Below are 13,721 nucleotides of genomic sequence, written 5' to 3'. Positions count from 1 at the left end.
GTGGTACATGTATACAACGGAATATTACTCAGCCATAAAAAAGAACAAAATTGTGCCATTTGCAGCAACATGGATGCAACTAGAGAGTATCATACTAAGTGAAGTAAGTCAGAAAGAGAAAGACAAATACCATATGATATCACTTACATGTGGAATCTAAAATATGACACAGATGAACCTACCTATGAAACAGAAACAGACTCACAGACATAGAGAACAGACTTGTGGTTGCCAAGGGGGGAGGGGGGTAGGGGAGGGATGGATTAGGACTGAGAGTTTGGGGTTAGCAGATGCAAACTATTACACATAGAACTGATAAACAATGAGTTCTTACTGTAATAGCACAGGGAACTACATTCAATATCCTGTGATAAAACATAATGGAAAAGAATATGAAAAAGAATATATGTATATGTATAAATGAATCACTTTGCTGTACAGCAGAAATTAACACAACGTTGTGAATCAACTATACTTCAATAAAAAAATAAATTAAAAATAAATCTCTGCCATACAAATCCCTTCTAAACCCTGACCTCATCACCTTTTCCTTGAGGAAAGGTATTACTGCCCCGCAGGCCAACAGGAAGGCCACCAGGAGCAAAGCAGACCTTCCCTTCACAGCCTGCCCACCCCCTTGTCGATGCTTTTTGCCTTTAGTTCCCAATCCTAGGAATGTGCTTTGAAACAGGGCCAAGGTGAGAGGACATGAGGATTCCTTGCCATGAGGTGAGAGACTGGGAAGTTCTGAGTAGAGATTTCCTCTCATAAAATGAAAGCTTTGGAATATGCCAGAAGGAAAAAATGCCAAAGGAAACGGTCTTCCCTTAGCTGCCTCAGTAGGAGGGATGCTACTAGCGTCAAGTACAACAAGGACAGGGGAGCCAGGCCCTGGAAGGTGGGCAGACGTGGCTTTGGGACCAGGTGTAGCTGTTTTACAATTAAAGGGTCAGATGCTGAAAGCAGTGTTTTTGGGGAGCTATGGACAAATGAATTCATAACATCCATTTACATCTCTTGGTGCCTCCAGTCCCCTCCGTGCACTCAAATTTGTCTACCTTTTCTGGGGTGGCTACTTATTTTCAGCACTGAGATGGAAGACAGACAAAAGAAGAGCACTTTAAGAAATGCTCCAGACCAAGAAGATGCACTCTGAGTGCAGATCTTATTCCCAGGAGGTAATGATGGGAGAGGCTAAAGTAAACCGCCAAGATCGGTCACCGAGCATCTGAAATGCCTGTTTCTTTTCTCTGACACAAGTCATGTAGCACTTTGGCGATCAGCACTTTGCAAAGAGCAAAGCGGATGTCTGCTGTTGAAGAATGCATGCAAGACTGAAGCCAGCGACACTGTAATCCACCAAATGCCTGTGATGCAACCCACAGCTCCCCAGCTCACAAGTTTCCTCACTGAAGTCATTTCCAGGGAAGCCAACAAGAAATACTGAAATATGCAGGAAGAGCCCAGAAAGGCTGAAGGGACTGAGTTTTCCAAGCAAACAGCAACTGTGGAGGGACTGTTTTTCTACAACGGAGGGGGCTCCAGGGAGAAGAGCTGCCCATGTGTGAAGCCAACCTTCGGACTTCACCAGGGATCACCTGGATACTTCAAGTTCAATGCAAATGCACAGCAGTAAAGAAGAAAAGAAAAACATCAAGAAAAAGGTCTTCCCTGGTTTTGGTAACAACAGCTGGTGTGACCTCCATTAATCATAGAATTGGACATCTGCAGGCCTTGCTCGCTGGAGAGAAGCCTCAGGCAGGTAGCAGCAATGACCTGGCGGCAGCTGAGACCCCTGCCTGTGGAGGGAGGAGGGCGTGCCCAGCGACTGAGATACCAAAGCATCCTTTAGTTCCTTGCACCTGCATACCCTTAACCTGGCAAACTGCGCTTCATAGAGTACGAAGCCCAGGTTTCCCTACGCCCTAACAGAAGACATTAGGTTTTAAAGACGAATACAAGACGACTTCTGAACACAGAAATAAAATGCAGTGAAAGACTCTGGAATCTGTACTCCTAGTCACTGTCACCAAGAAGTGCTACTGCTCTCTGTTTTTCTCACTGTCCTACAGCAGATGAAGTTGGAGATTTTGAAAAGCAACTGGTAATTCCTCAGTCTGACTTTCAGCTCTGCAGGCTTGCACTGGCCTTGGCCTCTCAACTCGTCGGGCATGTTGTCATTGTCCTAACAGAGATCACTACTGCCGTGGACACCTGGCATGTGGACAGGCGGCTGTGTCAACATAAGAGGTTGGCTTTCATTTGGACTGCATAGGCCTTTGACAATAAGGTTTTTGCCCCTATTAAATGTTCCTCTTGGAGAGAAACATCAAATGAAAGAAACTTACAGGCTTCTGGCTGTGGCTTGTATTTTAGAACCATAATGGGAATGGGGTGTATAAGGCAATCTGACATTTCCCCATCTGGTCCCACTTGTTGACGAGTATCCCCCACCCATGCTCTCAACCACTTGAAATGCCAGTGAAGCAAAAGAAAACTTGTGTTAGAACATTCTGGCCTTTCAGCAGGATCCTGGCAATACAATTACCTGCTGGAGAAATGTTTGGAGGAAGTATGGAGAAAGGAAGAGGCTACTAAGAAAAAGTAAGTGCCCTCTTGGCCAATAAAGACTAAAGGGCCAACCTTTAAAACAGTGGTTAGCAAACTGCAGTCAGTCCTCAAACCAAATCCAGCCCTTAGGCTGTTTGTGTAAATAAAGTTGTTATTGGAACACAGCCATACACATTCATTTATATTGTTTACAGTGGCTTTTGCACTCTGATGGCAGAGTTGAGTAGTGGCAATAAACACATGGCCTGCAAAGCTCAAAACATTTACTAACTGAATCTTTGTAGAAAAAAATCTGCCAAAACCTGTTTTAAAACAAATAGAATTTCCTTTAACTTTGGAAAGTGCTCTGGCAAGAGCATTCAGTTAATCGGTAACAAATGCCAGCAGACACTTAAGGGCAGGGGAGGGCATCTCAGAGGCCTAAGGAATTAGTGTTCCGCACTTATTTTATAGGATAAAGAACAACAGGCGGCCCTCAATTTTTCTGCAGCATCCTTTTAATATTACCCAACTCTTAAATGTTATACTGTTCCATGCCTACAGATCCTAGGCGGCTTTGCACTCTCTGTTTATGCGTGGGCAGTGAGAGCTATGACCATCCCATCATGATGTGTAAGTGGCGCTCCCCCCGGCCCCACCCAGTTTTTAGGGTAGTAAGAAATTAAAGAACAGCTGTATATTTTTGAATTAATGTCTCTGGGGGGTTTTTTTTTGATTTATACCCAGGAGTGGAATTGCTGGGTCATACGGTAATTCTGTATTTAGTTTTTTTGAGAAACCTACATACTGTTTTCCACAGTGGCTGCACCAACTGACATTCCCACCAACAGTATACAAGGATTCCCTTTTCTCCACACCCTCGCCAACATCTGTTACTTGTGTTCTTTTTGATGGTGGCCATTTTGACAGGTGTGAGGAGATATCTCATTGTGCTTTTGATTTGCATTTCCTCTGATGATTAGCAGTGTTGAGCATCTTTTCATGTACCTGTTGGCCATCTGCATTTCCTCTTTGGAAAAATGTCTATTCAGTTCTTCTGCCTGAAAAATGTCCGTTCAGTTCTTCTGCCTATCTTTTAATCAGGTTGTTGTTTGAAAAGATATATGCACCCCAATGTTCAGAGCAGCACTATTCACAATAGCCAAGATATGGAAGCAACTTAAGTGTCCATCAGCAGATGAATGGATAAAGAAGCTGTGGTACACACACACACACACACACACACGTACACACACACACACACACACACACACACACACACAATGGAATACTACTCAGCCATAAAAAAGAATGAAATTTTTGCCATTTGCAGCAACATGGTTGAACTTGGAGAGCATTACACTAAGTGAAATAAGTCAGAGAAAGACAAATACTGTATGATATAACTTACACGTGGAATCTAAAACTACAATAAACTAGTGAATATAACAAAAAAAGAAGCAGACTCACAGATTTAGAGAAGAAACTAGTGGACGGGGCAGGAGAGGTAATATATGGGTTGGGGAGTGGGAGGTACAAATTACTGGGTATATGATAGGCTCACGGATTATCCGTACAACACAGGGACTACAGCCAATATTCTGTAATAACTGTAAACGGAAAGTAACCGTTAAAAATTGTATAGAAAATCGTGATCCTACAGTATATGTACATGCACAATCCTCGACTTCTGAAAAAATAAAAAATAAAGCACAGCGGACTTTTTCGAGCTGAAAGAGTCGCTGGGCGTCATTGTGACCCCCGCACACGGGCGGTCAGGGGCCATGTCTGTACCTGTTGGCCAAAAGCTGGGACCTGGTTCCTGAGGGCGAGGTCAGGTAGATGGCCAGGTCTCCCCTCCTGGGGTGGGTGATGGTGATGCGCACGACTACGTGTTCCAGGTAGCTGACGTGGTGGTTGGGATTGTCGGAGCAGCCCGATGCTTTGTAGACGGAGCGCACCGCACTGTTGGGCCGAACTGTCCTGCAACGGAGAGAAGGGGGTTTGAGGAGAGCACGAGGCAGAGCTCGGCTGCGTGAGCCCGCAGGCCTGGAAGGACCGCGTGATGCAATGCAAGCCGTGGTCGCTGGAGACTAAGGGACACAGTGTCATTACCCAAATGAGTAGGTCGTTTAAGGGAGTAACCCTAGTTAGGGTGGGAAAAGGTGCAAGTGAGAGGAAAGGAGGAATGAAGGTTCTTTTATCTTCATGCAGGTAGTGGATATCAATCTTGTTCAGATAGATCGCTGGGCCCTGGTGCTGGAGTGTCTGATTCAGTAAGGCTGGGGTGGGTCACAAGGATATGCCTTTCCAACAAGTTCCCGGGCGACAGGGATGTTGCTGATCTGCGGAATCCACTTTGTGAACCACCAGTATAGGGTACTGTGGTACAGTGGAGGCTTGGGGATGACTATGACCTTGATTCAAATCCCTGGTCTACCAGTTCCTTTCTCTATAAGCCAAGCGCACGCTCTTCCACTTGCCTACAGGCTCCTGTCTTCTTCACTAGCTTCCTCCTGTGCCACTGTGCCCCTTGAACACTGGGTTCCAGCCACACTAGCACTGGTTCAAGTTCTGGGATAATTCAAGTTTACCTCAGCCACTTTGCATACACTACTCTACCTCTAGTGCTTTTTTGCTGCTGTTCCTATGGCTGACTCTTCTTTCATAGTCAAAGCTTAAATTTCACTCTCTAAGATGGTCACTGAACCATAGAAAAAACATGTTTCCCACCTTTTATTTACTACCCTTTTTATTTCCAGCATTCACTTATTGTCATTTGTAATGATCTACTTATTATATTATTTTGGTTTGACTCCCCCCCGCTAGACTGTAAGCTCCACAAGGGCAGGAAGCATTTCTTATTCCTGTTTCTATCCCTAATTATCTAGCCCAGTGCTTGATAGCCAGTAAGTGCTTGATAGTAAGAAAAATTGTTGCTGAATTGGTAAATGAATTTGTGAATGAATAAACAATTATTCCATTTGATCCCATTTCCTCCTTTGTCAAAAGGGAATAACACCCAAGTTGTTATAAAGTTTTAAGAAGAAAACACATTGTTTCTAACACTTGGCTTGACCTGTAGTAAGAGCTCAATAAATACCGGTTAACTTTTTACTTCTTTTTTTTTTTTCTCTTATTCTTTGCCACAAATGGATAGAATGGGAAAAAAAAAACTTAGTCCACTATTTCTGCTTCCTAACAAGTTCCTCAAGAATGATAATGGCTCTAGTTTTATTACAAACCAAAGTTCTTACGTATTTTTCCGAGCTAACTCTCTAAAAAGAAAGCTGAAAGCAAATTACTAATAAAATCACTAAAATAAATCCTATTCTTCGGATTCAGCGCCTAGGAGAGACTTCACTATCACTTGATGAATCCAATCAGCACAGCCTCCAAGTTTGTGAGGCTGAAACAGGGGACGAGGCCCTGGAATCTGAGTAAACTGCAATGTCTTTTACTGTGCATCCTGCATCAATCTTCAGAGAACTACATGGTATGCAGTTAAGTTTCCAGAACATAAGGTTTAGTTTGGGGAGTATACCAACTTATGGGGAATATTTCTACCATAAAATATGGGGAATACTTCTACCATCGATTAGAAATATTGACAGAGTAGAAACTTGAAGAATGCCCATCTGTAAGGGTCCCCCCACCCCGTAAGATACGTTTTTCTTTTAAGGATCCTTGGGTTATATTAATGTGTATTTAATGGCTTAGGGTCTTAGACATTCTATTAGAATTTTATAATTACATTAGAAAAATACTACACAAGTTTCTAGTTTCCATGTGCAACACAGGGCTGTCTCAAGATATCTGCACTGGCCTAATCTCTTTTAGGGCACTGTCATGCTGTCTGCTTGCAGCAAACATTACTTGATTTGTCGGTCTGTGCTCTCCACACACACGTGCTGCTGGGGAACAGTGGTCCACTTTTCCGCCTCCATCACCATGGCTTCCGCATCCATCAGTCCAAATCCGTAGAGGTGGCTCACTACAGAAGGCAAGAAGTTGGTCAGCTTTACCGTAGTTAGCAGCAACCTAGGCCATATATGTTGAGTTATACTTTCACACAGTAGAAAACCCAGACACAACCCTAAGGGAGCCAAGCTTGCTTTCTAGCAATGATTAAAAAAACAAATAAAACAAGTAAACAATCGTAAGAAAATAAGATGAATGCATATTATTCATTGAATATGTTCTGTAACTAGTAACATGATTACCATTTATGAATGGTTACTACATGGCAGGCACTAGTCCACAGTTTTACGTTTAATCCTCCCAACAGTCTTAAGATGTTAGTGCTATTATTATTATCATTCATGGATGAGAAAACTGAGGAAAGAGAGAAACTAGGCTAAGACTGACCAGCAATTCAGTGGTTGAGCCAAATTCTAACCCACATATATTTACTCCCAGGCCTCACTGTTAACCACTTGTATTCAAGGGATAACATCACCAATTTTGTAAGACAAAATAATTAGTAGGTTTAAAGAGAAGTGTATACAACTTCAAAAATACAAATTTTCTGACCTATCTAGTATTTTGGTTGAAAATCCTGGAAGACATAAATTATTATCTTTCCTCTGGCATATGAAAAATTTATTAAACTTCATGCATGAAATATTTGGAGGCCTCTAGACTTTTATGCCAGCTTCTTAACCTCGAATGTTATAAACTTTTAGCTCTCAATGAGAAATACCTATTGATCTAAAGCTAAATTTGACATAACTGTCTCAGAAGTTACAATTACATATAGGAGTATTTTAATGATGATACAGTGAGATCTACATTTGCAGCTCTTTCTAAAAATACTTTAAAATTCCAGTTGAATGCTTAAAAGCTCCACCTTGCATTAAACTCTCTCATATCTTTATATTTAACAGAGTCCTACTTCGACCAGATTTCTTGCCTAAAACATTTCCTTATGACATGAATTACTTTATGCAAAAATGTCTAGAGATGCCCATGCTTATGGATTATTTAAATACTTCAGCTTGAAATTCAAGATATTCTATGATACAGTTCCGTTCTACTTTCAAAACAACCTCCTCACCAAACCTTTTGCGTTAGCAAGGTCAGTCACTCCTCTGCAGTCCCAGTCATACCTTGCTCTTTCTGCCTCACTGCCTTTGCCCATGCTGAGCCCTCGGCCTGCAGTTCCCTCACTCATCCTCTCTGCAGAGTCAAACTCTACTCTTCTAAGTTCCTGAAGGCCTAGCTAGTCTATCTTCTCCTTCTTGAAATAGTCTCTGACCAATAAAAGTCAATAGACATTTACTGAATTTCAACCATCTGTGATGAGTGAATTTTCTCCTTTCTAGACCTATAACTTTAATTAACTTGTCAATCCGTCTGCCCTTCTGCCCATCTAGCCAGCCATCCATTCATCCATCTGTCCATGCATCCATCTATTTATCCATGCATCCATCCACCTATCCAACATTTCTTGAGTGCCTTCTATATGTGCCAGGCACTGGATTAGGCACTGCACTTTTTACCTGTGTCATCTATTGAATTGCTAATTAACTCTCTGTCAGCATGTCTTTTTACCCCAAATCTATTAGAAACTGCTTGACGGTAGGAACTAGGACTTATATGTCTTTATCTGTTTCATGGAAGTGAGCAGAACTTTACACACATGGGAGGAAATTACAGCATATAAAAAGGAAAATTGTGCTCGGATTCAGAAATACTGCTCCATTTCTGCTATTGGCTGATCATATAACTTTTGGCAAACAAGATAAAATATCTAACCCACAATTTCCTTGTTTGGGGATATTATTATCTATCCCATCACCATTACTAAACTATTATTATATATCCTACATGAGAAAATCTGTGTAAAGAACTATACAAATGGAAGGGCTCATTATTATATCAGATGCTCAGCCAGACAGGACATACTGAATAAAACAGAATAAAAGTACTTTGCTATGGCAAGGATATATTTAGGATTTTTATACATGTACTTTTGTAACTTTTATTATGTGATTTTTTTCTTGATTAAAAAGTAATGTATGTTCATTGTAAAAACTTGTAAATACATCCAGAAAAGAATAAAATAGAACTCATCACAAATCGGTAAATGCTACTAAAAATTCTATTTAGTTTTATTTATATAGCATTATGTGAGGTAAGCTTGCCGCCTTAATTAAAAAAGATACAGAGTAACCCACATCATAGAGGAGAAATGTCAAATTTGGGCTTAAGGAAACGAAATTGTGGCGATCTTTTGTTAAAGTTCATATAAATCCTATGTTGTCACTTATCACTTAACCATAGTCTATATCATTTCATCATGAATACTCTAAGGTATTTTCTTTCCCTGGAGGAATTGAAATTATTGCCGAAGACACAATACTAGGCTGACTCTGCATGGTACACAAATATCCCCAGACTAGCGTCAAGCGGTTTTAAACCCGTACAATTTATCATTTAGTCTCAGTCTAGGGAAATGAGATAAGAGATTTGATTGATATGAGGGGAGCAGCGAAGAGGGTAAGTGGGGGCCTGGGGAGGGTAAGGGCTTTGAATAGTCTACAGAGTGGGTGCCTGGGCCCCAGCTCAGCTGTGCACGCTGCTGTTCCCTACCTCCCCACCCCCCGCCCCCAATAACTGTCAACCTTTAGGACATAAATTAACACACAGAGTCATCAAATACAACAAACACTTCATGACTGTTAAACAACCACTCGAGTTAAGTAGAAAAGCACCTTGAGTCTTTACGAAGGCCGTAAATTTGTTTCGGTTTCCGATTCAGTTCCTACCCTCCAGAGACAAGGTCTGTTCACGCAACACTCAAAGGAGGTGCTCAGAACAGAGGCTGAGTAGCTGCAGTAAAACTACAGACTGGCAGGTCAACAGAAAAAAAAGTGTATATTAATAAAATATTAATAGATGAGGGAATCAGAAGAGATCATTGAAGTCCATTGAATCAGTAACGGAGATTTTCAGTATTTTAAATTATTTTAAGATACTTGAAATTGTGTATCTGCCCACAATCATGATACACAGTCTAAGAAAAAAATGAAATAAATTTATTTCTTCTTTTTTTGGGTGGGTGGGGGCGGTGCTGACAATATATTAACTCTGTGTATTCTGACTGGCAGTTATTTGTTTGGTTTTTGGCAAATACTAATGAGAAGATAATTATACAATGAAGGTGTTGGGCAGATAAACTCCTTCAAAACATGGTGTCAACAGGGAAATAAGCCATTAAATGGTATGGGAGTACTAGTCATTTTTCTGAGATATAACTGACATGTAATAATTTTTTATATAATATAAAGTTTCACATTCTAAAATTGGCTGTAAATTCAGAAACACTGTTTGGTTTGAGTCAACCATTTGAGTCAAGCCTTGCCCATCACACTGTTACCACTGTTACCATGCCCCATGGGGTATGACTTCTTACAGTGGCTGCAGAACAGCTGGCTTAGAGATGAGGTTCCATAGGTATTTGTGAAGTGAATGAAAGTAACTGATTAGAGAAATTTTCTTTAATTCACCAAGTGGCATAAAGTGTTTTTTAGGAGAATTGTAAGGGGGAATTAGGAGCTCTGTTCTTTTTGTGACTGACTACTAAAAAGTCATCATTAATACTCAAAATGTATTCAAGTATAGAGCCAATATTCCTCTTTTTAAAATTTATGATTACCTGTATAGCAAATACACCATGCCAACAACTGGTTGTGATATGGCCATTCCATAACTAAAATAGCTTTATCTGTGCACGTTTCTCATGCCAAGATCAGAGCAAATCCTGAGCCTGAAAGTAACTTCGTGATGATCAAGTGGGACCTCTCTGTGCAAGCACTGTGCCCAGTACAAAAGTCTTTGAATTCAATATTTAGAAAGACATGGAGGGAACAAAGCATGTATATAGATTAACTCAAGATCTCGAAGCACAATGTATTTCAGAAAGTCCATTTATCTCTTGGTAGAATGATGCTGAACAAGCTTAATAAAGGGAATCTGAAAAACTTGCTTAGCATTGTATTTGTTCCATTAGGGCTGCATGACTGTTTCTGCAGATAAGTTCCGAAAAGTGGAACTGCCTGGCGCCAGAAGTTTAACTAGTTTTTATGCCAAGTAATCCAAAAGCTTCCCTGCTTGGACGAGGCAGATGGCCGAGAGAAGGCAGGAAAACAGATAACGTTCTCCGGCAGGTAGATTTCCATCTTCTGATGAGACCAGAAGTGCCAAGAGGAGCTAATCATTAAATACACAAGTAAACAATTGCAAAGTTCAAAAGCACATACACTTAATTTAGACCACAGTGCTAGCTATGAGACCTAAAAAAGTCAGTTCTAAAGAAAAGTTAGAAAGCTCAGTAGGAAAAGAAAAATTATAAGTTTCGGGCACAGGAAGCTATAACCAGGGAAACTTGGTGTACTTCTATCTCTCTTAGCGGACATCTTTGCTGATGACAGCTATTTTAAATCGTTTTTAGAAAAATACCATACTGAATACGTATTTCATAACTCTAAAATGGCTATTAGTAAAGCACTCGCTATATACTAAAGTAATGGATTGGAAAAACTTGTGTGATTTTTTTTTTTAAGTTTCTGAGGTTCCTGAAGTAAGGCTTTCTGCTCCCAGCTGTCAGATGTACAGACAATGCTATGTAGCATCCAGTGTAAAGCAGGGCAAACAACAACAAAAACCATCCAAGTTGCCTATGAGAGATTAAACATGTTGCCTGTGACTGAAAAAAATACAACTAAGTGACAGCTATCCATTCCTGAGCATTTAATATAAAAGTACAGACAATTTCTTACATTGGGGAAATCGTTCCTTATGACTAACACAACTAAATGCCTAGGTTTACCCAGAGGGGTCCTGGTTTTAGCACTGCAATCCTGTGTCCCCGGGAAAGCCTTCATTCAGGGACAAACCAGGAGAGTGGCTACCCAACGTGGAACCAAGGGAGGAAGGTGATGCTCTTATGGGGTGGCACAGAGCTCTCACATCTTTTAATGTCAATAATCCAGTAACTAGGAGATGTATGGGCATCCTGAACTGGTATTTGTTGAGATGCATGTGATCATAAAAATATAAAACATGGTTGATAAATTAGGTTTAATTATTCAATTCTTAGAAAGGGTCAATTTCAATACACTTCACCAATATCAGCTAAGAATTTATACCATTAATTATGATATCACTCATGGGGTTTGGAGCACCTACTATGTATTCAACACAATGAGGCTCCAAAGGAAACAGAAACTGCTGTGTGTTCTCAGGCCAGCAGGAGATGAGACAAGAATAACTCTATGATTTCACTAAGAAACAATTAAAAGCGATAACTGTGTAGTCACTGTGTAAGTGTAAAAAGACTTCAAAAGAGTAAGAAATCAGTAAAAAAGACAACGGATGTAAAGCAACTACTAGAGCCTGCTCTACACAAAGTACTCAATAAAGGTTAGCTGAAATTTGGAGTCAGGTAAGATGACCCAAGAAGGGAAGGTGATATTTGGACTGGGCTTTGGTGTCTACATCAGATTCAGTGAGGTGGAGATGCAGGGAGGACAACCAGGTGCGAGGATGGAACCTCCCAGTTAAATAATCATCAGGTCTGTGTGTGGTTCTTTGGCGCAGTGAGGAAACCAGCAGCCCTGGCGTGTGGGGTGAGTGGTCAGCAGGGGATGGGCATTAGCAGTCTACTTGGTAGGAAATAAGGGGAAGAGAGTGGACTGCGGGAGAACTGGATGCCAACCGTGACAGTGGGGAGTCTTCTGCCATCAGTCAGGCTGTTGCTATTCTATTGATACCTAAGGGTAAACCACCAGACTGAGAGGTCGTTATGCAAAATGCAAATTCCTGTCTTGAGTGGGGGCTGCCTGATCTGCAGGGTGGGGTTGAAACTCCGACTGAGATCAGAGAGCTCCTGCAGCTGTCAGAGTCCTCGCACCTTTGGGTTCTTTGATCCTCAATGTGCTGAACCACCTGTTCTGAAATAACTGCTCCCACCAGGGACCGTGTGCCTCCTGCACCTACTAATCAAGCCAGACCAAACGTGCAGAATAAGCAGAGGGTGTGCAACGCACCCCATTGCACATGCATAATGTAAGTGCTTCAGTACTGCTTCTTTTAAAGTGGCAATAAACAGCTAAATACGAAAACATAAAAAATGTAAGATTTATAAACATGAAGAAACGGAAAGTAATACTCTTCCGTCTCCTATGTCAGCACTTCTACACTTAAACATCTCGATAGATCAAAGCCAGGATGCTTGCAGAATTAGCCTTTTCTTCTCTTTCCTTACTCAGACATCTATCTCTTCATTACATACCCTTTAAATTTCAGTGTGAAAGGCACATAAGCTTCTTAGAGAATCAGAACTCTAGTTGCAGTGCCTTCTTCTGCCTCTTCCTACAAAATGCAGACTCCCTGGGGGCAGGAAAACCCTGCAGCCAGCACCTGCCTTATTGCCTTACTTTGCATGGTTTGTTTCCAGTTTTCCTCTGCTTTTCCTAAACTCACAGGCTCTACTAACAACTCCAGCCGGATCCAAAGATGCCAGCCATCACCAGCACTACCGAGGACTTGCATGTGGAAAGTTTCCAGACACTGATACTTGGCTGTCTGCGGGGTCTGCACTTGAAAGCGCCCCTCAGGATGTGTTTGGTTAGCAGCTACAGGTAGTCAGACAGGCTCATCATTACAGAAACGAAGTAAAAAGAGTTTAGGAAACCACTGCTGAGGTCTTCTCCTCCATGTACTTCATTATACTTCATTATACATGATTTATATGTACACAATTTATTATATATGCATATATAAAGTACATATTTAGTCTAATCTTTTAAAATTTACAGAGTTAAGGAGATATGCCTGCCTTCCCTTAAGGGCATTTAAGAAAAGATAAACATGTCACATTCTTTTCTCCTTTTCTCTGGCCGTTCTTTTGTTTGCTTCCAACCTGTTGGTCATAATAGGCAAGTAATTTGCTTAAGGTAATTGACTAGTATTTCTCCAATGGAGGTAGGAGAACTATTTTACCACCTTGGGGAAACTTAGCCATGTATTCCTGGGCATACAAGCATAGATACTGTGCTTGCTTTTAGGAAACTAAGATTGTTTGGACAGAGATGAGAACAAAATAAAAAATGTACTACAACAGCCTTTGGGTAAAAGCTAATTGAAGATTAGACTGACCATATAGC

General features: G+C 41.0%; 1 protein-coding gene across 1 annotated transcript in view; it reads right to left on the bottom strand.

Annotated features, from left to right (window-relative positions):
* The window catches only part of PCSK5 (proprotein convertase subtilisin/kexin type 5), a 320,817-nt gene that overhangs the window by 42,735 nt on the left and 264,361 nt on the right, over positions 1–13,721 (bottom strand). Inside the window, exons 11-12 of the mRNA XM_065879408.1 lie at positions 6,427–6,544; positions 4,345–4,533 (exon numbers count right to left, since the gene is read on the bottom strand). Coding sequence (XP_065735480.1) covers positions 4,345–4,533; positions 6,427–6,544 — 307 coding nt within the window. The remainder of the gene's footprint in view (positions 1–4,344; positions 4,534–6,426; positions 6,545–13,721) is intronic.

This window comes from Phocoena phocoena, chromosome 6 (genome assembly GCF_963924675.1).
Source record: "Phocoena phocoena chromosome 6, mPhoPho1.1, whole genome shotgun sequence".
Classification (NCBI taxonomy): Eukaryota; Metazoa; Chordata; class Mammalia; order Artiodactyla; family Phocoenidae; genus Phocoena; species Phocoena phocoena.
Note: the sequence above shows the minus strand (reverse complement) of the source record. Positions and strands in the feature narration are given on the sequence as shown.